General features: G+C 39.3%; 1 protein-coding gene across 1 annotated transcript in view; it reads right to left on the bottom strand.

Annotated features, from left to right (window-relative positions):
* Nucleotides 1–718: 718 nt before the first annotated feature.
* Nucleotides 719–23,327, bottom strand: part of ST8SIA4 (ST8 alpha-N-acetyl-neuraminide alpha-2,8-sialyltransferase 4) — a 62,937-nt gene continuing 40,328 nt past the window's right edge. The window contains exon 5 of the mRNA XM_067315536.1: nucleotides 719–5,062. Within this exon, the coding sequence (XP_067171637.1) occupies nucleotides 4,780–5,062 (283 nt within the window). The 3' untranslated portion in view covers nucleotides 719–4,779. The remainder of the gene's footprint in view (nucleotides 5,063–23,327) is intronic.

Below are 23,327 nucleotides of genomic sequence, written 5' to 3'. Positions count from 1 at the left end.
CAGCAAGGTCATTGTTAAAGGCTGCGGAAGAAAGCACAGCTGAAGTTTTCCAGTGTAAGTAGGTCTTCATTACAGTGCAAGAATTTTTCATGGACACAGTTACTAATCATGAATTATATGCATATATTTTCATGGTAATAAGTAATTAAAAGACAGCACTTTCCCCAAAAAACCTGATAGCCATTTAAGATAACCTAATTAATATTAGAGAACTATAGGCAGGATTCAGTAAAATACAGTGTCTTGTTTCTGTGCCATGGAAAAGAACAGAGCTCAGCAAAATATTGACTTTCATGGCATTCTCAAATTATACACTAGTTCCAACAGTGTGCGAAGGCTGAATCTGCAATTATAGAATAAAAATATCAAATTCATTATGGAATAGCAATTTTTACCCGAGTTTTTATAGGCAGGGCAGAGTTGTATACTTGTTTTTGCAGCATGGCTGGTATAGGTTTAGAAATTTGCTATTGACTGCATAGGCTTTAAAGTATTGTATGGAATGTTGTATATGATTTCTACAGCCTATTTTTTCATTTTCTTTTAAATTCAGAAGTGTAAACAGAGGTTAATTCTAGCCCGCATTGGCTAAGTTTTGCTCTCCTATGAACTACTTTAAACATTTTCTAATAGATCGTATTAGTACATAATTTAAAAATCTTACCACATGAAAATAAAATCAATGCCAAACAAATTACAAAGGAATATGAACAGAATATAGCAGAAAAAATGAAAAAAGTGTTTATTTTATAATTGTACAAATAATAAAACAATACCCCAAAGCTGTACATGAAATAATATTAAACAGTGTCAGACATGACAATCCTGACAGAATACATATCAATACTTTAAATCACAGAAATGGTATTACATATGCTCAGTAGCAATAGTACTGTGCAGGAATGATGCTCTCTGTAAACTCTCTTTCTTTATTTTATCTACATTTAGAACAATTGTGCTTTTCCCTACACAAAGTAACAGTGCTCTTAAAAATAAATAGTAATGTGCAATTTAAGAGTCAGATCCTGAAAGATGCCAATCTAGATGCCCACCTAAGTTCTGGACACGTCACTCCCAGTAAAGTCGCTGTGAGTAAGGAGCGCTCAGCACTGCCAGATCAAACACTAAAAAACGTACTGAACCCACATCGGCTTTTCTTCAAATTGCAGTCAGTTAAAAAAAAGGTGCTGACCTCAAGTATGTGTTGATTTTATTCTTTAACAAAAGAATGGTACAGTATTTATTAAATGAGGCCTGGTTTCTTATTACATATCAGATCGTGTAAACCAGACAAAGTTTGAAAGGTTCAGTAGATTTTAAATCTGAAGAGTGGCTCAGAGCTGAGGGAGAAAGAATTGTCCCAAAGCTGAAAACTTAACCATCAAATATATTTATCTATAATTTTTATGAAATATGAGAAAGAGTCTCTTGCACAGAAACATTAACATATACGTTAATAAACAATTCACAATAAATTTACCTGAATGAAATCAAATTCTTCAATGTTGAGCTGCCAAGAGAACTGGAAAAATATACAGTCTGCTGTCTTGATGTAGCTCCCTGTTCTTATCTTTAGCATACTTCTAGGAACCATGGCTGGCAATTGATATGACATTCTTGAGGATAAATTTGAGGAATACTCAGTCAAAGGGTACCCCTCAGTTGATCCTCACCAAGACAGATATCATTATAATATCTGGGATCCTTCTTTTTATTCTAGCTATTTTGTATTAGTCACCGATAGTGTTGGATGATAAGAGGGATAATTACAGTAAAGCACACCTGACCTGTGCCATGGGTCAGGAAGGAGGCATCTACTCTCAGCGAGGAGATCGGACCAGGTCCCAGCCAGAGGGGAAGGTGAGCATGGCCAAGGGTTGGGAATGAGGGCTGGGGCTGGCGGTGCCGGCCGTGTGCAATACAAAGGTGGAAAGCATGCAGGAACCGAGGGCGAGGGCCAGCTTTGAGAAGGTCCGGGTAAGCTACTGTTGCCTTGGAAGGAGGTGCTGCTGTCATGGCCTGCACAAAACCAAGTCTGAGAAAACTTGCCCTGAACTGCCCCATTGGACCAGACTTAGTGATAGGGTGGGATTTTGGACTCCATGGCTTGTGCACTGCAGCTAACCTCACCCACAGAGTATCAGATGTGACCCTTGCAGGCAGGTCTTTTCTCCATCCTTCATTTGCTGACTTCTAAAGGCACCCTCCCTCATCTATCCCTCACCATTAACGTCTCCTTGTTTTCATTTATTCAGTTACAAAAGTAATTTTTTTTTTACTACCAGAGGAATTATAGTGTCTCCATCTACTTTGCTCTCAGAGAAATAATCATATTGGTGTATTAAAACCTTCCCTGAGGTGAAAAAAACACCTGTCAGTTCATATTGTAGTCAACGTGAATTCCCTTTTTGTTGATGGCCTGACAGCGGAGCAAAGAAGAGAGCACATTCCCAGAGGAACAGATAAAGCTAAACATGCACTTCTCTGAGCTTCTGTGAGACTGACATCTGTGAACCCTTTATCTCAATAGAAAGTCAATCAGTGTATACAAAATATGTCAGAAAAAAACAAACAACAGCAGCAAAGCCCTAACAGAAAGAATAGGAATACACACACCTTTCACCAAGCAAATGTCCTTGTCTTAAACTGCAAGCTTACACAGTGTACATATAACACTCTGTGGATGATCACCAACAAATTAAATACATTCCAGTCTGAATTGCTATTTAGTTCCTAGTGATGCCTTGGTTTCAATGCTGATCAGATTAGGACTGTGTCCCACACCTTGGCATACAGCCAAAGTAAATTGTCGTGGGTCGGAGAGACTGGTGAACAGGAGACTGTTACCGTTTCTTAGCTATGGCAGGATGGCTTTCTATTTCACATCAGCATCTACCAAAACGGGCTGCAAGTCGGTGATTTAGGCTACTAAATTCGCATAATCACAGACCTCTAGTCATGCATATGTGAACTTAAGAGGAAACATGGCTAAAAAGTGGCATTTTTTTAACTGCTAAATGTTCTTGAGTTTTGTGCTACGCATGAAATTCTCCAAGCTAGCTCAAGGTTTGGTATGTACAGTGGATATAATATTTGGAGATGAGGACCTATCCTAGAGCTGAAAACATAACGGGAAAATACCCATATGTTGTATCTGCATGCCTCCTCCTTAGCCTAGCCTGCTATGAAAACGGTGGAACCAGGTGGCCTCCTTTACCTGCTCCTGTAGAGCTAAAACAAACCGTACGCACACAGGTTTTGTACCTTTGTGTACATCGTACTGACTCTCTGCCCTCCCCTCACTCCTCCAATTTCTTCTTCTCTTTTCTGAAAGGAGAGAGCAAAAGAATTGTTGGTTTTGTGAATAAACAAAAAGAATGCTGCTCAGAAAAATCAATGTGAGATAATACAGCTCTGTGTTATTTCAGTCAATTATACATCCCTACATCAAGCTGATACAAAGGAGGTATATTAGAGAGATGTATTATCCAACACCACGAGAAATTTAAGTTTTGAAAGAACTGTTTGTTCTACAGTTCCTTTATTTTTCTTTTAGTTGGCTAGGTCTTTTTTCTTTTAGTATGTTCCAATATGTCAGCTGAGTTCCTCTAAACTTCTTGTTTTCCTTTCAATTAGGAATAAAAATCATATATATTTGAATGTATGAGATACTCTCTCTGCTCCTGCAGATTTTTCTGAAGAATAAAACTCTGCAGGCAAAGTCAGTACAGAGGCTTTGTCTGAGATGCTTCATGCAAACAATTTAAACAATATAAATTATTGCAAATAAAAGATCCAGAAAATGTTTCCTTCAGCAGCAAAGAAACATCATATGAAATGTATACCATTTCTTCAAGAAAAGGAAAAAATGTGTATAAAAAATAAGAATAATCTTTGGTACCAAAAATAAGGGCACCTTTTTGTTAAGTGAGTCTTCAGATCCAAATAAAACTGAAAAACCTCTCTTTAAAAAAGGCTCAAAGTGACCAATCTCTGAGTGGTTCCATGTAGTGGGTACTGACAGCTGTAGCTAAAAAAACAATCTGGGAGGTTGAGAGCTGTGTGACAGCAGGTTACAACACAATGACAACTGATAAAGTATTCGATGTTTCCCTCCAGCCTCCCTCCCTTACGAATCTTTTTCTCCTAAGACAATTCCTTAAGATACATACTTTTAATTATTCATAATGTCCTCAAAATCCTTGAGGGGTTCCAATACCCAAGAGCAACAAAACCCAACCAACGACAATAAGAAAAACAGCAACAAAAGCTGAGGTTATAATACAAGATCAGAAACAGTCCCCTGACTGAAGGCATTTGCTTGATCTGTTTGATCTTACGGACTTCGCTTTCTCTGCGCAATCCCATCATGACCTTCTCTGCCGAAGCCTGGCGTATTTCCTCAAGAAACTACCGCATCCACCGGGGATTTCTTTGATAAGCTCTCTGGCCACAGTGGCAAGTCAGCAATAAGCAGGCTATTTGTTTCTTCTTCAATTCATGATGAATGTATCACTGGGTCCTGTAAACACTACTGAGTATACATTCAAGCTTTGTTCTTAGTGAAAGTGGCACTTACTTGAACCCTTGCAGTCAAGATAGCTTAGTTTTATAGCACTTTACAGGTATAGTAGCTGGTTATGTACTTCTGATAAAACCCCTTTTTCCAATGGCTTAGCGGGTATTGAAATATATCCTCACTAGGATCCCATTGCCGTTCCACAACATCTTTATGATGAAGTGCATATTCTGGACTTCTTATTGTACTTTACATGTGCTTTATTGCTGTACACATTTCCCTGTTGTTAGTTTAAGTGCTCCTCTGTTATGTAGTACATATAAAGTTTTAAACTCTAGTGGCATCCTATGAGGGCTGGCATTAGAAAAGTACCGATACTTTAGATCATCGTAATAATGATATTTGACTGGTTTTCCATGTAAATCTTTTGGGAATGGCCAAAATCCATACAGGTGAATTTCATCACAAAATCTGGTGGCGAGCGTATACATGAGGAGACCGGTGCTGGGTCGCTTGATGTGGACCTTGTTTGTCAGCCAATAGCTGCAAAGAAACCAAGAAAAGTATGTCAAGAAACATGCAAACAACTTGATGTGAATAAACTGTGTGAAGTAAACTCGTTTTAGCTATTCATTTATTTAGGCAGACATTTTATACGTTTAAAAAAAAAGTTGAGCAACAGAAGTAAGTCCCTAAATGGTAACACTGGTATTGGCACACATTTATTCCACCTAAAAGAAATATAGAAGTGAGATCTATTTAACACAAAGCTGAAGAAAAGTTAGCCAAATGAGGATCTGAGTTCAGGCTCTCACCCTACCAAGAACTTGCAAGTGCAGGAAAAAGGCAGTTCCTCTCCTCAGTTCAGCAATCAGGGAACACAGACTCTTGCAAAAAACCTTGATCTCTTGCAGTATCTGATCTACCTCATCAAATCAGCCCTACGCTGATATTTGATTGACATAGTGATTATTTCACAGATCACTCATCTAAATAGAAAGTGAATGGAAATAATAATACAATACATAAGAATATAACTTTCGGAAGTAAAAAAAACCTGAAGCCTTATTTATTTTGCTTGTGAATAGGTACTTAAAGCTTCCTATTTGCTAGTGACAGCTTCTGCAAAAGCAAAACCTTATTTGGTAACTTTAGAGTAGTTTGGTTTTGTACTGACTAGTACACATATCCCACCAAAGCTATGGGACTGCTCTTTTCCTGAGCCAGTGACAACATGTCTAATCACGGGTTTAGAAGCCTCAGGGAGTTTCCAAAGACGCAAATGGTGGTTAGGTACATATGGCACATGGGAAGTGCACAGGATCCTGGCATGTAACTCACATCGGCACCTTTGAAAATTGCCACCAACACTGTTTTATGTCCCCAACCCTTAGAAATAAGACTTCATTAAAATAGTGTCAGCACTGCTGAAGCACTTCTCCCAAGTCTGATTCAATAGCTTGTTAACACTCTATAGAAATAAAGATGGGTATTTAGAAACATAAACCTGGATCATCCTGCTGATACAGTGAAAAGAGCAGCCATACACACAGTTGCATTGGTCCAATGCAGGGAAGAAGAAGCTGCAGGTACGGAAGATGAACAAATCCTTACATAGCATTGCCACCCAAACCTAAATCATTGTATTGTCTCACTATATGCTTAATTAGTTGTACGCACCAAATTGCTTCTACCACTGCTTAGAGAGGGGTCAAGCCAGATTAGCCTCACTAGCTCAGAGTCTTTGTGTTAAATTTAAATAGGGTTCCCATAGGGTTGGAGCTGTGAGTATACAACTGTGTTTTTTTAAAGGCATTTAGTGATATGATGATTCCTGGGAACATCTATTCATTAGTATGAGAAAGGATGGTAAAAAATAAATCTTTAATCAAACTAGCATTAAAGTGTCTTAAAAGCCTCAGATGCTGTACAACACTAAAAATAACTATCCTGTTGAAACTGGCCTTTTCAGTTTCACGCCTTGCCGAAACCACACTGCCTAAAGGCTGATGTCTTTGAATCACAGAAACATATACGCCTGAAAGAGAAAATTTTTCCATTGTACTGTTTCTTTTTTGAAAGCTGAGGGACTGTGCAAGTGGGAAGCAGTTCTAGGCTGCAGGGTTGCTTCTCCAAAGCCAACAGAGGGAATGACTCAGAATTTTGTTTGGCCATAAAAAGCAGGATGGTAAAAGCATATTAAAAAAGCAAATGCAATAGGGAAAGGTTAAGTGTGCAAAGGACAAATGTATTGCACACCATTTTCTTCAGTGGGTACATAAACCTAAGTTTTCAGATGGGAGAAACTTCTGAGACACAATGCTAAGCAGTTTGCTTTCAGCTCAGAAAACTGAACTGGCATTTTAAAACAAGGCAAGTCAAAGGAGAAACTCTAATTTTAGATCTTTCTTTTTTTCCATTTTCACTTGTAGAAAACTTATTGAAAAACTAAATCTGACCACTTTTAGTACTTCATATGACAGATAAAGCAGAACAGACTGAACCTGAAACCCAATAACTTAATTTTAACAGAAACAGATATTTGCCTCTTCAAAAGTAAATTGGTTCCCACTGTAACCACACGCAGCCAGCCATCTACACGACTGTCTCTAGCCAAACAGTAATCAGACCTGACACAACTGTTACAGTAGTGACCTCACACAAACAGTATCATCCATGGTGAATTCAACCTTACAGGAATAGGCTGATCACTGTTGAGAACTAAATTAACAGCAAACAGGCAGATCAAAATATTTGAAAAGGAAATTATAACAATTTTTTACTGAGCATTTGTGTGCAGGAATATGTATTAAAGATGTCATGAAAAACACTAGCACATTAGAGCTTATCAAGGTTTTATACTTTAAAAGCAAATCTTCTACTGCTTGTCATGCTCAGAAATCATACAGAAGAGAAATGTGACTGCTGGGTTTCTCTTACAAATGAAAAAGATAACCAAACCTATACTCAAAGTATGGTATTGGCTGTATTTACTATTGAGATTTGGCAACTTGAGATCAATTCTGCTACAGATGAAAAGAAGCCAAGTAATGCAATGAATGAAATGGTTAGAGGCATTTAAGGCTTCAGGCTGAAGCTTAAATCTTCCTGCAGCACATCTCATCTGCGCAAATCCCTGGCTCCCAACCTCTGCTTGAATTGATAAAATGACCATGTGGTGTAGTAAGCCTCTGTGATTTTGGTCCTGAAATACATGTATAATCGTTTTAGTGATTCAAGTAGCTACTCTAACATGAAACTAGTTAAGGCAGATTTTTAGCAATTCCTCGATGTTGTAAACGCTTTGACCACTGAACGCTTCTGCACCTATTTTTCTGTTGGTGGAGTTTTGTTACAATGCTAGTTTTAAGCCTAAAGATACCCTTCTTTCCTATTTATCTGAAATGCACTCGTTTTCTGTAAAATTAAGATGACAAAGTAAGAGAAGCAACATACCACAGACCCATAAATCTGAGGAGATCTTTTGTTTCCCACAGCGCTAATCTCTAGATTTTCACCCATGACCTGTCGATTCCCAATTTTCAGATTGGATATACAAATAAGGCTAAATCTACAAAGGGATAGGTGCATCTCGCCAGTTTTGGACAACAGAGTCTCCTGTTTAAGCATCACTGTTTAAGCACCGTTAAGCCCATGCGTGGCAGGGTGTAGTCACATCATGCACCGCTGCAGGAGTGAGACAGCTCCTGTCCCACCTTGTTGCCCCAGTCACTTGGTTTCACGCTACAACAAATGTTTTGTGGGGCCATGCTGTAAAGCAGATTACTGAACTTATCCAAGTTAAAAATAAACCTCCCATGGTAACTGAAATACACACCACTAAAAAAAGCCATCAAAAACCCAAGCAAGAACAGAGAGTTTGGTGAACTACTTAAAATGAAAGAGAGGTCAGTTTATCACCTAATGGATTTAGGTTGGTTCATGTCCTCAATTGTTATAAAATTACACAGAATTATCGCCAGGATTGCAACCAGGTAACTAAAAATAGCACTATGCATTGTAAAATTAGAGGCAGGGAAAGGACACTGCTGGCAGCAGAGGAGGGCTGAGGCTCTCTCTATCCCTGGTGAGTAGGCGGGCTCGCGTGGGCGCTGGCTTCTCTACCCATGGCCCTCTGCTCCCACTCCCCTCTTCAAACTCGTGCCAGTCCTGTCTGATGGCATCTCAGCTCCTCATCCCAGTCCAAGTCTCTTTGCCTCTGCAAAGTTTTTATCTGGCATCAGAGGTGTTGTGCAGTAAGTCACAGCCACACCTCTCTAGACTGCCTCTTCCATCCAAACGTGGATCTCTTCTCTATAATCCTCTATTTGGCAAACAATTCGATAGAGATTTCACTACATTTCAAAGAGATTTCACACAATTTTAAAATTTGAAGAATGCTCTCCTTCATGTTTCACTATATGTTACAGGTAAAAATAAAAATAATGTACTCTGAAAGACATCTTTCAATGTTTCCATTAAAGTTGGAGACAGGTGTTGTCAATAACAGATTTGTGCCAGCATTATCTTAATACTTCCAAATACTTTAGGTATAAGGAAAATGTTTGGGCCTTCCTTTGTAATGCTATTATCTTACTGACACCTAGGTTTTTTACATGTAGTTCCACGCCATAAATAAGACACTCACATGTTTTCCTACCCAGCTCACCTCACTCCACTCGGTCAATGCCTTTCCTATATTAGAGGGCTCATAACGGGACGCAGTACGCCCGCGGCGGTCTCTCTGGGGCAGAGGAGAGGGGGGTGATGCTCCCCTCGACGCGCCGACCATGCCTCTCTCCCTGCTGCATCTCCTACGGCCCGTGCTGGCCCACCCAGATACAACAACAGTGCGGGAGACAGTGCCGCAAGCCTGGCTTTCAGGCATATGGCACCCGCTGCACACCCCTCCTCCACACATTGGAGGGGGTTTGCAAAATGCTCCGTTGTTTTGCCAGCTGAACTTAGTCAAGATGCACAATCCTCTCTTCTTAATGCAAGTTCCTTTTAAATTTGGAGCAAGCAAAAGATAAGATTGTGTTCTGTTCTTATTCACACTGACAACAAACAATAAATTATAATTCCTATTGTTAGAAATGGAAAGATTTTGACATTTTCTTGTGGTAGCTTGCTTTCATACTTTCATAAGCAAGCCAAAAAACACTACTTAGTAGGAAAATACTACAGTTTCCTACTATCTAGGAGAAAAAGTGGCTTGAAAACTATAATCAGTTGCAGTTATCAGTAGTTCTCAGTGAATAGAAAGTTGCATATTGAGAGGCTCTGCAAAGCTGTGCCTTGGGTCTGGTTGTAGGCAATGGCAATGCAATGGTCCAACAGCATGTAATGCAGTAATGAAACAGTTTCAGTAACGAAACATTACTGAAATGAATGCATATACCATGGGGGGCGGGAGGGAAGTGGAGGATAAGACTCAAAACACAAAATAAGCTTGACAGAATAGACAAGAAAAAAAGACAGAATTCAGTAAACAAGAAATGTAAGTTACTGCATGGCTTATGCAGAGATAATTACCTGCACAGGCTAGCGAAAACTGGTAAGGTGCCACTTCTTCAGGGTGGCATGTGGAGGTTGGAAATGGTCCTAAGCTGCATATGAGTCCACAGGGTAAACTGCTGATACATTTATTGTAACATGTCTGTAATTTGAGAGATTTGCATGCCAACTCCTGCCACCCCCAGAGCTGTAAGGGGGCTTTCTGCTCCAAGTAGAGAAGCAGAAATTGGAAATAACTTCTCTCTGACAGGGAATTCCAGTCCCACACTTGCTGCACTCCTATCAGAATCAATGGAATCACATTAGAAATTAAGCGTTTCTACTGAAGTCAAAGTCTCTCAGGCTGTCTGATCTCAGGACTTTCTAAATCTACATTTGAGTATTATATATATGTTTTTTTGGAACATTTTACTAATGTCTTCCAGTCCTCACAAACATTCATCTTTCTTAACCTCAGCTGAGCTCTAACTATTTAACTCAACCCTGCATGTAAGAAATTTGAAATAAAGTGAAGCCAAATGAAAAATAGAGCATGATCTGAATATAACAGAAAACATTCCTTCTTTGATCAGGCAATAAATCTTCTGGCAAAATGATTACCCCCAATTGCATGTACAACACTTCAATAGCTGTACCCAATTCTCTGTTACTGGGCCCTGAAACAGTTACAATAGATGCCGTACCAGTTACAAAGGAGGTGCACTGTACATTGGTCTCAAGGCTTGAGTAAGCCGTAAATTAGTGTAATTTGTAATGATGTGGAAAAATGAACAGAACCATGAAGGAAAGGAGTCAGAGCAGCAAGGAAGAACACTGTAAGAAAAGCAATTAAACTGAAGATGTAAAAAAGTCTGGCCTAATGAATGCGAGATATATCAATTTTACACACCCATTAATCAGTATTAATAGATGACACTGCTTTGATACTTAGCGTTTATGGCACCCCAACATTTCAGGCTGCCAGATCAAAATATTACCTATGGTTTAATCTGCAGTCAAAAACCAGCAAACTTCCACCTATAATTAGCAAGATACTTTTACATTTATAAAACAGAATGTATTATTACCAGCATGACTTCAGAGGAAATGTTAATTGAATAGCATGTTGCTATAGGATAATGACCTCTTGCAGCTATCGACAAAAATTAAATTCAAATAAACACACAAAAAATACAGACATTTGTTTTAAAAAAAGATGACACGACCTTCTGACAAGATTCTACTACAATGAGTAATATAGGGAATGATTGGTATCAATCATCATTACATTAAGTGGATACTAGGGAATTTGAATGACAATTGTTTACTCTGCTATGGTGAAACACATCATTACTTCTGACTAAATTAAAACATGATATGCGCTTTCCCAAGGCTGTACTCAAAATGATATGTATTGTCTGAGATACAGAAGAAGCTGCCATGATGGGCTACATTCAAAAATCAGATAATTTAGCATATATAACACCTTTACTTACCATATCTGCATATCAACTTCCCTAGAATTACTCAGCACAAACGAGATCTGAATCTGGTCAAGCTTATTTCAATAGACTTTTAACTACTTCACCTGGACAGGACTGAATCTGAGAAAGCACATACATGTTTATAACTCTGAATCGCTCTGAAAGATTACATACCAAACTGTACTCAGAGCGGCAGGCTGGTCTCCATGTAAACCCACTCATACACACTTGCCTGTCACTGAAATTCTGCTCCTTCCACAGCCACCAAATGGAGAGAGTATTTTTTAAATGACCTTTCTGAGAAATATCACATGATATACAAAAAAATAAAATATTAACATAAACGGGGAAAAGATTGTGAGAAAGAAGACAAAAAACCTCAGAGTTACTCAAGAAACCTTCATCAGCTAGAAACTGTATATTGTCCCCATCACCCTCTCAAAAAGTACTGCCGAGCTAGACAAGATACAGAGAAAGGCAACATCGTCTTCTGACAGTCTTATCAGAAAAATAAAGCAACTCCTGTAGCAGGAGAGAGAAAACAGAATAGCCTGCAAAAGTGACAACTAAGTGGGGATACGACAAAAAGCTCTAAAGTTATGTAGTATGTAGAGAAGGTGAACAGGGATGTAATTACTACTGTAACACAAGAACTACGGACTCAGTGGAATTATTCAGTAGTAGGTCCAAAATAAACAGATGGAAATACCTTTTCACACACCGCACCACCAAAGTTTGGAATTCATTGCACTGCTGATTTTTTGGATGACAATGGTTGAAATGATTACAAAGAGACAAATGGGTGGAGTTCACAAACGCAGTGGTCTGGATGAAGCTCCTTCTCAGGGGCCAGCTAAGCAGCTGACCACTGGCGCGCGTACCACGGGATGACCACTCGACACCTCCTTCCTCTCTGACTTTTGTGCTAAGCATCCGTGCTGGCACCTGTCAGCACTAGGACTGAGGGGTCTAATGTAAAAGGCCACTTTTATGATCTTGGATCCAGTGTCTGCTTTAGACAGTATGTATAAAAATGGAACAGGACATCAAAGAAAGAGTCGCAGAAGTCTTGTCACAGAAACATTGTACACCTTGCTATAAAACTATGCTGAGACTGTCAATTTTATTATATATTTACTCCTGAGTCAGAAATGTTGGACCACACAAGGTCTGACTTAGACCTCTCTGGGGTCAAAGGCTAAACTTCCACTGTCTTCAGTGAGGCAGGTTTCCTGTTCAATTTATTTATCTAGTTCTCTGTAAGGTGTCAGCTAAAATAACCTCTTCAGACTCAGAAAGGATAAAGCATCCTCTGGTGCCCTGTTCCACTTTCCTACACTTTCATGTCTTTAGTGCGATTAATCACGTGAACATTACGAACAACCCTTCATCTGACCATCTCAACTTATGTGAATGTAGTAGCTAAAAATTTCTATTTCTCCAGCCCCTACTGAGATATGCATTAGGCAGGAGGCTGTACAGGAAATCTAGAGTATGAAAAAATTAAATTGTGAACACTTACATTGAGAGAGTGACAGCCAGCCAAGAAATACTGTGGAGTATTTACATAATATCTACTTTGCAGTTTTCAATATACAATATTTTGAAACAGCATACACAACAACTATTTCATCAAAAGGAATAATGCACTTTATGAAGAGTAGAAACACTTACTAAAATTGTCACTCTCCTTTTAGCAAGCTGAATTCACTGCATGGATGTAAACTTTTTTCTCCTATTATCCCTTCATTTTGCTCTGATAAGTAAATTCACATTCTTGTTTATAAAGCCAATTCTGAAGACCACTCAAGAGATGGGACTCAAGATGGCAACGTTTCTGTTCCTTAGAACAGTAAAAGAAGAACCAGTAACATAAGGGCAAACACAATCACGGTACAGGATACATCCATACCCTGTAGTGCTACAGCTAAGCATGAGCATGGCCCGCAGGTGGCCATTCAGCACAACTGCCACTGGAGAATGCAAGCTGTTTTGAGCACCGTCTACTGGCTGTGGCAAAATAATTGAAAACATATTGAAGCTCAGTTTTAACTGTCTTAAAACAAAAGAGTTCAGCTTCCCTGCTATAGGAGACTATTCTGCTCTGCGCCATTGCTCTAGCATAATCTTCTCTTAAAGCAGATTTAATCAATGTATTGAAGATCACCTCAATATAAGAAGGCTCCAGGATATAGCAACATTGTGCTTCTTCTGCCAGTGAATTAAGAAAGGTTGCCACAGTTAAGACCAGTTAAGCCATATGAACTCTTTGCTCAGACAAACAAAAGATTTTGGTGTCACAGATGGAATCCTCCACAGCCATAGGCCAAACACATCAACTTTTTCTGTTTAACCATCATATAATCAGTCCATGCTGCAGAGCCCTTGACTCTCCTTTCCTCGACAAGCACCTCCTGAATTGTCCACAGATTTTGCTGATTTTAAAGCAGCAGCACTCCAGCAGGATGGAGAGACAAAGGCCCTTTCCCAGAAAAGCCCTCCGATTTGCGGTGGAGCATGACTGCGGAAAATGTGGGCATGAACCTTCTCACAAGGGGGAGGAAGAAAGTTTAGGCTCTCCTATCCTCTGCAAATGCCCTGTACCCTGTGCTGTGGTACAAAAGGAGACCGGGAGTCACCATTTGCCTTCTAGTTCAGGAACACCGTAAAGAGAGCAGCAGTGGCTGGAGCATCTGTTTTTAACAGGCCCAGGACCTTCTCAAAGCACATCTACTAGACTAAGCTCTGTGACAAGTCAGGGAGAAGGACACGTTGCCCAGACCCTCACAAAGCCCGCGGAGAGCTACACGGCACCCTGCTCGCCGCTGTCATGAGTGAAGCATTCTGGAGTGGCAACAAAAATTAAAATTTATGCCAAAAATTCTAGATTTTAGAAATATCTGTGGCATTCCCCTAAACACTTACACCTCTGCACCAAACTGCTCGTATGAGGGATCTTTCAGCTGCAGCCAGATCACTGCTCTTACTTAGCTAGGAAACTTGTAAATGCTCTTTTGTTTTCACACTATTATGGGGTACAGATCTGTGAAACTGGTTAATGCAAACGGTCTTTCAGGCCTCAGGAATAACCAGTGGAAACAAAATTGTATGCTATTTACAAATCAAAGTATTTTTTGTTGTTTAAAGCTTAAAGTATTTTTGTCTGTTATCTTGTTCTTACAGAAGATTTTAAATGCCTAAATATTCACGTGGGTATAAATCCATTCAAAACCTACTAAGAGTAGCTAGACCAACGACTCTTAGCTGAGAAGGAAAAGCTTTTTAAAAAATACTCTGAAATTTCCAAGAAATGTTGAGGTTGCTGTTAGAAATGCCCTCCTTTTTGAAGAAGCTGAGCCTCACTCAGGTAGTAAACCCCTGCAGAAGGGGCTTAAGCAACAGGAGTTACAAACCTCAAAGAACAAAAAAGAAAATAAAATGAACCCACATTTAAGCAACAAACAATACATATTTATTGCTAGTCAATACAACACAATCCAAGTGCTGCAATTAACCTACAGAGACAGCTGGAATACTTATCTGTGTATATTTCAAAAAGCAGTTATAATTCTCTTCAAAAAGACTTTACATGAGAAAGGAAACCATGATTTAATAGCTAGTTCACTTTAGATTTCACTAATGAGACTAGCTAGCATTAATGTAAGCAATAGTGTATTAGTCTCTCCTAGAAGGCCCCTAAAGAACCAGACTGTAAAATAATATCTTACATTAAATTTCAATCAATAGGCTAAGTGAAAACACCAGGAGTGCAGCGATACTAGTCCCAGCCTGTGTATCTTTTGTTTTGCCCTGTGTATCTTTTCTTTTGCAATAGCAAGTTGTGCGTAGCACTAACAAGAAATGTCTCCAACTGCTTCTGTGAAAAGAGAACGATGTGACTTCCAAAATGATAAACATGTCAAAGTAAAAAAGTGATGTCTTTTTTCAAAAGACAGTTAATGTGTGATTGGAAGTGTATTGCTTTCATTCCACAAGCAAAATCCTAATGATCAAACTGGCAATGTAACTTTTTTGGTTACTCATACAAATATTACTGTTAACATTATTTAGACAATATCCAAGTGTAGATACTCTGAGAGCAAAAAAAAAGGATGTTTACTATACTTCTAAATCTTTTTTACATCAGTAGCTCTTTTGAAAACCTAAATACGCTAGGAAATCCTGATAAACAAAACATGGTTTGAAATTTAGGTACATATTGATTTCCCTTAAAGGAGAGTATCAGTGAAGGGCCTCCTCTGTAACCCTTCCTACAAGAAGTAAATCTCATGTGGATAGTGCAGTTGACTTACTTACACACAGTTAACTAAACTATGTTTAAAGATAACTGTGTTTAAAGATGAGGGATGTGGGATTGCAAAGGAAATTACACATGAGGAAACACTTTGAATTTCAGTGGTATTTACATACTAACAGCCTGCCAGATGTTTTGAACTCAGACTTCAGTCTGAAAAAGCCCTGGCAATTTGCTTGCTAGAAATTGAGGGATATTTTTTGACATGATAATTTAAACTCTTACATGAGTATTCCCTGATATGCAGAAAATGTCTCTGAAGTCAGGCACTAACAGAGGCCTAAATACTTTAGCAACAAACATTTAAAAAATTAACTGAATTTAAATTCTTGCAAAAATAAAAACTATAGAATACTATCCTCTAACAAATGCATTAGTAATATCTTTCAGTTAACAGACAGTTTCAGCCAAATACTGTTGTCTCAGGATACCTCATACCAGAAATCAATCCTTAAAACCAGTAATGACTATGGACCCTTAGAGCTAGGCTTGTTTTCTTTCCTCTTCTTTCATTTTTTTTACCGGGGCAGGGGGGGAAGTGTTCTGTCTTTACCATGGATTATATTTACTTCTACAACATAATCAATGTTACAATGAAAAGCAGGAAATCATTTTTTAGAATTGCATCTGTCTTGCAGCGCTCCACAATAAGACCACCATTCAAATACAGAATGCGCAGGACAAAAGAGTATTTAAAATTATGCCAAAGTTATCTGGGTTTCTGCTCCACACGCAGTCAGTGACTGGACCTACGTTAGCCAGGAGTGGGGACCATGAGGAGCTGCTCTGTAGGGTGAGATGGATGGTGCTGCGTAGGTGATGGCCACACCACACACGTCCCAGCTGTTTTCCGGCTGGCACCGTGGGGCGAGTGCCCCTTTGCAGTCTGAGTGTACTTGGTGCGCTATGGGACCGCCCCAGCTTATTTTTGCTGGCAAATCATGTGCTCTAAGACCTTTCCGTGACATAAAGTACCGTAAATGAGAATGATCAGGGCATTTACTTAAAAAGTGCACTCCGCATCCAAACTAAACCCACGAATATATACACACCCGGTGGCAGTTAACTATTGACCTAAATGGTAGCAGGAACAGTCCCCAGGATTTCTCTTGAAGACCACAATTAACATGTGTGTGCTATTCTTTGAGGACTCTTACCAGAACTGGCCTGCTGTGTTTGAGATACCAAGATGAATTTTCTGTTTTTAAATGAAAGTGATGTCCTTTGATTCTGCTTAGAGACTACAAAGCTGCCAAGAATGGCAATCACGAGCAAATGTAACAACCCTTGCTCGGTAACATAGGCTAGCTTTGGAGCTCATCAGGAAAGACTGACTGTAAATGTGATGTTAGCACAATAGCGAAGCCTGACTTCCCATTGTCATGCTTTGGTTGCCATCATAATGACCAAAGTAAGTAAATAAAAGAGAAAAAGAAGAAACAGGAGCGGAAGCTTGTCTGTGCTTGTACACGACAGAGTGAATGAAATGTCAGCTTCGAAGAGGAGCATCCTTTAGGAACTAGCTGCTGCTTCTTCAGGACAGTGAAGAACCCAAATCAAAGCAATGGAAAAATGATGTTTAAAATATACTGTGATCAAGATGATCCCAACTGGAGAAGCAGGTTGGAAGTAAAGAAGATCACTAGAGAGGCTTAAAGATTAATCCTGTTTATAACACAGTGCTGTTACTATCAGACTGAGCTTCATCTACTCTCACTAATTACTGTCAGGAGGATCATCATGCCCACATGCTCTCTTTATTCATTTCACAATAACCATCTTCTCATAGCCTTACTGGGCAGGCTGGAAGACATACATACCCTGTAATGTTTAAATACTGTCTTTTTTAAATCTCCTTAACAAGTTTTTTTTGTGCATCTCGGAACCTATATTAGAATTTCTCAAGTCCTAAGCTGTGGCCATTTTGGCATTCCCTTAATAACTTCCACTAGCCAAGGTTAGTTTTGTCCTCTTTCTTTTTTATTTTTGGTAGAAAAGTTTCTCTTTCCCCAAAGTCTGCTTATCATTGGTCCTCCAGATCATTTATTTGTTCTTCACTGTCATCTACAACTAGCCACATCATACTATTTCAGCTGTGAGGGAAGCTGCAGCTTCTCTCACTCTACTTTCTTCACAGTGTAAGCCATATTCACGAGAGCTTTTAAAATATGTTTACTGAGCAAATCTTTTGTTGACATCTATGGGACAACCCTAGTCTTCAGGCTGTGCTTCGCAGCTCAGCATTTGCACAAAAGAAAATTTAATTTGCACAGTGCCTTTTAACCTGCTCCTTCTTCAAAGTGTTTAAGCTTCTGGGAAGTTATTTCAATCACTCCTGACTTCACTGTGCGACTTTTGAGCTGTAGAAATGACCTCTTGTTTGAGGCCAGGCCACCAGAGCTCCTCTTGCAGATATCATTTTGGTATGAAGTCATTACCTCTGCACCAGCCCATCACCAGTCACTGGTCCCTACTGTTCCAAGCACTTGGATTTTGCTCAGACTGGTGTCTCCCTCCTGCTCTCCAAACATCTGGAAATGTTGATTTAATGCTTGGGTACTTAGAAATATTCTTGGTGACACCACATGACAGAAGGGCAAGGAAGAATAGAGGCTATTTACTTACATAACTAGTGAAAATAACAAAGAATACACATGAATAAATTTTAAAAAATCATTTAAGCTGTTAGAAATTCATTTATGCCAACAAGTATTGAGCCTTTGCAAGTAAATGCCTTTTGTCTTTTGTTGCATGGCCACCTAAACACTTATCTTTGCTTCAGCACCATGGAGGTCATCAGCTGGCATTTGTTCTAGCACACTATGTGCCTTCACTTAAAACTGCCATTCCCTCAACTCATCCACAAAATTCTTAAGAGCCAGACATGTTTTCATGTCAAAAGAAGTCACCTTCAATTCATTTAGAGAGCACAGAAGAGAAACAGTGCACTGGCCTTTCCAGAATAGACCTAGAGTACATTTTACAAAATAAGAAAGCTAATGAAGACTCTTCTGGAGAAAGGGTTGGGTTTTTTTGGCAAATTAGTTCCTTCCGCAAGTCTGGAGGAAGCAGATATTTTTCACAGTGGTTGCTCCATTTCTACCTTACTTCTGTGCCATATTTAGATAACAACATACTCCTGGAATACAGATAATGGGGCAAAATACATAATTCTATGAACATATGTTAATGCTTCCTTCAGGTTAATTGATCCTGACCTGCTCAAAAAACCCTACATTTCTTCCTTTTGGGGGGCCTAAAATAGAATCCATCAGTGATAAATAATAAAATTACAGCAATTTCTTCTTGTTTTACTCCCCCCTCACACACTACAAATGAACGAGCTATCTTTACACTTAGATGATCAAAGTCAATGTGTCAGTTTGAAAGTTCAAACCAATCTATTTTTGATTAATATAGACTGAACCTGCAACAAGTAAATTAACTTCTTATTAACATTGGTTAAAAGTTGCTGGCATTAGAGGGGTCTTTCTTCCTTACACTTCCAATACTTAAAAAAGACTCTGAACCTACAAACTCTTGTTTATATATTTCACTCTTGCCTCATGGGACTGCTTAAACATACAGAAACATTAAGGGCTAAAATAAAACCGTTAAAATAGCAGAAAACACTTGAACAGAATGAAGCAGACTTATTCAATAAATACCTTGAGGGTAAAAATGATGATCAAAAAGCATGTATGTGAATTTATGAGGATCTGATATGGAAGATCTGAGATCTCTTTAGATGGCTCAAAAAACAGTCAATTCTTAGCTAATACTAAATAAACGCCATGATGTCTGTAGCAAAGTACAGTAGCAATGATGAGAAAACAGCACAAAAAAAAGCGCATTTGATTAACTAGGAAAAATGTAGAACCAACAAGTTGGATACCAAACCCAAGCAACTATTTGTCATCATTTTACAGTCCTCCTCCTTCCGTTGCCTTATTTTTTCTACATGAATTCATGGAAGAGAAACGATTTTCCTATGTGTTAAGTGCAGCTACAAAATGACCCCATTCATTACCTTTCCATGACTTGTAAATGCACTAATTTAGCGAGTTTTTACTTTCTTCTCCTTCCCCCTGTCCTCAACTTTCTCCCTGTTTCAGTAAGGCTGGGGTTTCATTTAGAGACTCTAATGGGAATCTTTTCTCATGACACACTTTCACTAATGAAGTAAAATTTTGAGCCTGGGTGTGCCCTCTGTTACACGAGTATCTCCCAATTTCCTGCAAAGCAACCAAAAAGAAGTATCTGGTTGGAGCTTCATGGACAATCAGTCCGTGTACAAGCTAGAAAGGAATTCAGCTCAGCCGTTCATGGGCCCCGCAGGTCTCAGTGAAAAGCCATGCTTTCTCTTCCTCACTCCTTTTTACACCCAGGGAGGAGGGGGCAAAATGCCCAGCAAAGCTTTGCTGAGTGTGGCAGTTGGTTTCTTGGCTGGACAGGCACTTGTACCATGCAGGCTTAGAGACCTACAGAAATATCTAGTGATAACAGCAATAGCCTGCCACTCATGATTGCAGACAGTAACACAGTCAGAGAATCTGAGTTAATACTAATGCTCACGACCAGTGAACGTGCTAAGCGTAATGGGGGAAAGGAGCTGTGCTGCTTTGCCCACGCCGTTCTGCTAATGCACTTCAATGCGAGCAGGTCCCTGCGACTCCAGACCAGCACACTGCTCCAGAGCAGGGACCGCAAATAGTGCTGAGCCATGCGTGCCCTTTTCCTATGGGTGAAACACACGCTAGGGACTCCATCGAAACCCCTAAACCCATTTTAACCAGTGAACTAGATCCCACTTTAATATAGATCTTTAGACATTAAAGATTGGAGCACCACTACGTCCCCATTCCGCTAAATCACCCATTCAACACAGGCAAATGATGCTTAGAAAAGTTAAGTATTCTGACCGTGCAAGCAAAAAACCTAAGTCTCTTTGTCAGAAAGAGCAGTGTTAGGTTTATGTTTGGGAAATACACTGGGCCCAATCCTAACAAATAGTTATAAAAGCCAGTGGCCATTTGTTACTGCATTTTAAGTAAGTGGGACTAGAAATATAAGTATGTTTTAGAGAGAGTCCCTTGCTTTTTTCTCTCACGTATATTTTAAATATTACTTATTTCCTTTTCTAAAAAGATTATTAGAATTAGCACAGAGTAAACGGAAGGGATGAAGCAAAGGGATGAAAGGGAAGAAGAGAAAGAGATGACAAAAAATTGTACTTTTTGTACTTTGCCTAATAATTGATCTAAACTGGTAAAAATTATCCAGAATTTAAAAATAAACCCCCAAAGTTAACCAAACAAAAATTAAGATATTCAAGTCCATAGACTGTAGCACACTTCAACTACAATAGATGCAGAGCTCAGTAGATATAGACATACCTATAGACATATTTTCTCTGGAAGCCAGTTTAATGATTTGGATACTTCCTGAAGCAACGCTGGACATTATGCAAGACAACTCTGTCCACAGAAAGAAAACTCTTTTCTCAAGAAACATGCGTAGAGGTGGGAGGGGGGAAAAAAAAAAAGCAAAGCAGAGTGAAAGTATGAAAGAGTGATAGACCAAAGAAAATGTGTTTTGTACTGTAAAATCTGTACTGGGGTCCTGCCAGGGGCACTGCCCACCGTGGGGTGGTGAGTACAGCACCAGCAAGCGCCTCACCGGTCGCTGGGGCTAAAACTGAGAAATTAGAGCCCCTGAATTTCACCTGCCCCACCGAGACAGTTAGAGCAGGCAGAGACCGGGCAGAGCATTAAATAAGCAGCCTACTTCTTCCCTCCCACATTTTCCCCCTGAAAGGGCTTTTATTTTATGCAGTCTACCTCAGAAAGGCCATTCAAGCAGCTTGCACAACGGCTGCGGTCAGCAAGGGCACTGCAGCCAAGAAATGAATTTGACCCATATCCTGCACCACAATGATAGTTCATCTAATAAACCCAGGCCGATCTATTTGAGGATTGACTTGAACTCACAAAACAAGAATTTTCCTGTTGCATGACTATTATATGATGCTGATTTCGCAGATGAAGTTTTAGCTGCCAGGTTAAGCAGCAAAATGTTCCATCCTAACTTTGAATTTTAGTTTCATTTGAACTAATGGAGGTTCACGTTAATGATGAACTTAGGTGCTTGGCTGAGCTATGCCCTGGGGCCCTGACTTCTTCTGGGGAGTGGTATTTGTGAGGGCATGAAAAAACGTTCATTAACCTTGGGCAAAGCTATTTCCCACATCAAACATGGGCAAATGGAGCGGAAAAGGAATTTGTTTTGTAACAATACAGGAGCGGGACTGAATGGGTGGGACTCTTTAACCACACAAGCCATTGCTTCTCTGGGAAAGCCACATCCAAGGAAGAACAGAGAAATAGCTTTTGTTTGAACAAAGACGGCAATTCAGCTATAAAGCTAGTAAGGGAAACAGAAGGATGTAGTCTTACTGCAAAGTTGCAATACTAGTAATGTGCAGCAGACTGACTGGTGGACAGAGCTAAGTGCTTTGAAACCCAGTATATCAGCTAAATCTATAAAATATGCATTTAAAAAAAAGCATGAGATTTTTGATATTTTCTGAAAGCATGACTGCAAATTACAATCGGCTAGTATTTTTTCCTCTGAAAACTGCATCAGCATGTTACTGGAGTGGTGTAATTAAAGTTAACAACTTGTACTGATCTACATTTCAGCATTAGCTCTAGTCTTTCCTACTGGTATGAATAATTGTTCTTACACTAATGCGAAGTATTTCTGCAACAGACACCCACCTACCTCCCACCCAAAATTTTAAAAACACTGTAAAGGCTATAATGGACATAAAAAAAGAAATAAATATATGAGAAATTAGAATAAAATGCACTGTGTTCAGTATGTTAAGGAAGTAAGAATGCAAGAACAGAAGCAACTACCAAAGTTATTAAATTCAGTCTATGTCACCTCAGAAAACCATGAAATAAATAATTAGATCTGCAGAACATCTACCTCCCAGGTCCCCTATTCCCAAGAGACTGTTTTCTAACACCTTATATGAAATGTTAAACTTGCCCTAAAAAGACAAAAAGACACAACTATGGGACATGCTGCTCTCTGCTGTGGATTATGAGTGTCTGGTGTCCCTGCAATAGGTGGCAATTTACCTAGAGGACCCCAGGACGAGGACTATGCCCTGTATCACAGAGCAATCTATTAACTGCACTGATACTTGAACTGATATTGAAAACTGCAGACTGTGAACCTGAACATATCTTCAGGATGCTCATTGCTCACTGGGCTGATAAACAGTTTAAAACGGCTTTCAGCTTATGCCCATCTCCCCTTGAAGGCTGAAGTCAATAATGTCTAATCTCAGCTCCTGATAGATGCACTAAAACAACATGTTCAATATAATGTTATTTGTTAGACTAACGTCAGTTATATAGAGGAAAATCTGACCTATTTTGATTTAATCAATACAATTTCTAGTCTCCCTTTTAGAGATTATTATATGAAATATCCATTACAG

This window comes from Apteryx mantelli, chromosome Z (assembly GCF_036417845.1).
Source record: "Apteryx mantelli isolate bAptMan1 chromosome Z, bAptMan1.hap1, whole genome shotgun sequence".
In the NCBI taxonomy this organism is placed as follows: domain Eukaryota; kingdom Metazoa; phylum Chordata; class Aves; order Apterygiformes; family Apterygidae; genus Apteryx; species Apteryx mantelli.
Note: the sequence above shows the minus strand (reverse complement) of the source record. Positions and strands in the feature narration are given on the sequence as shown.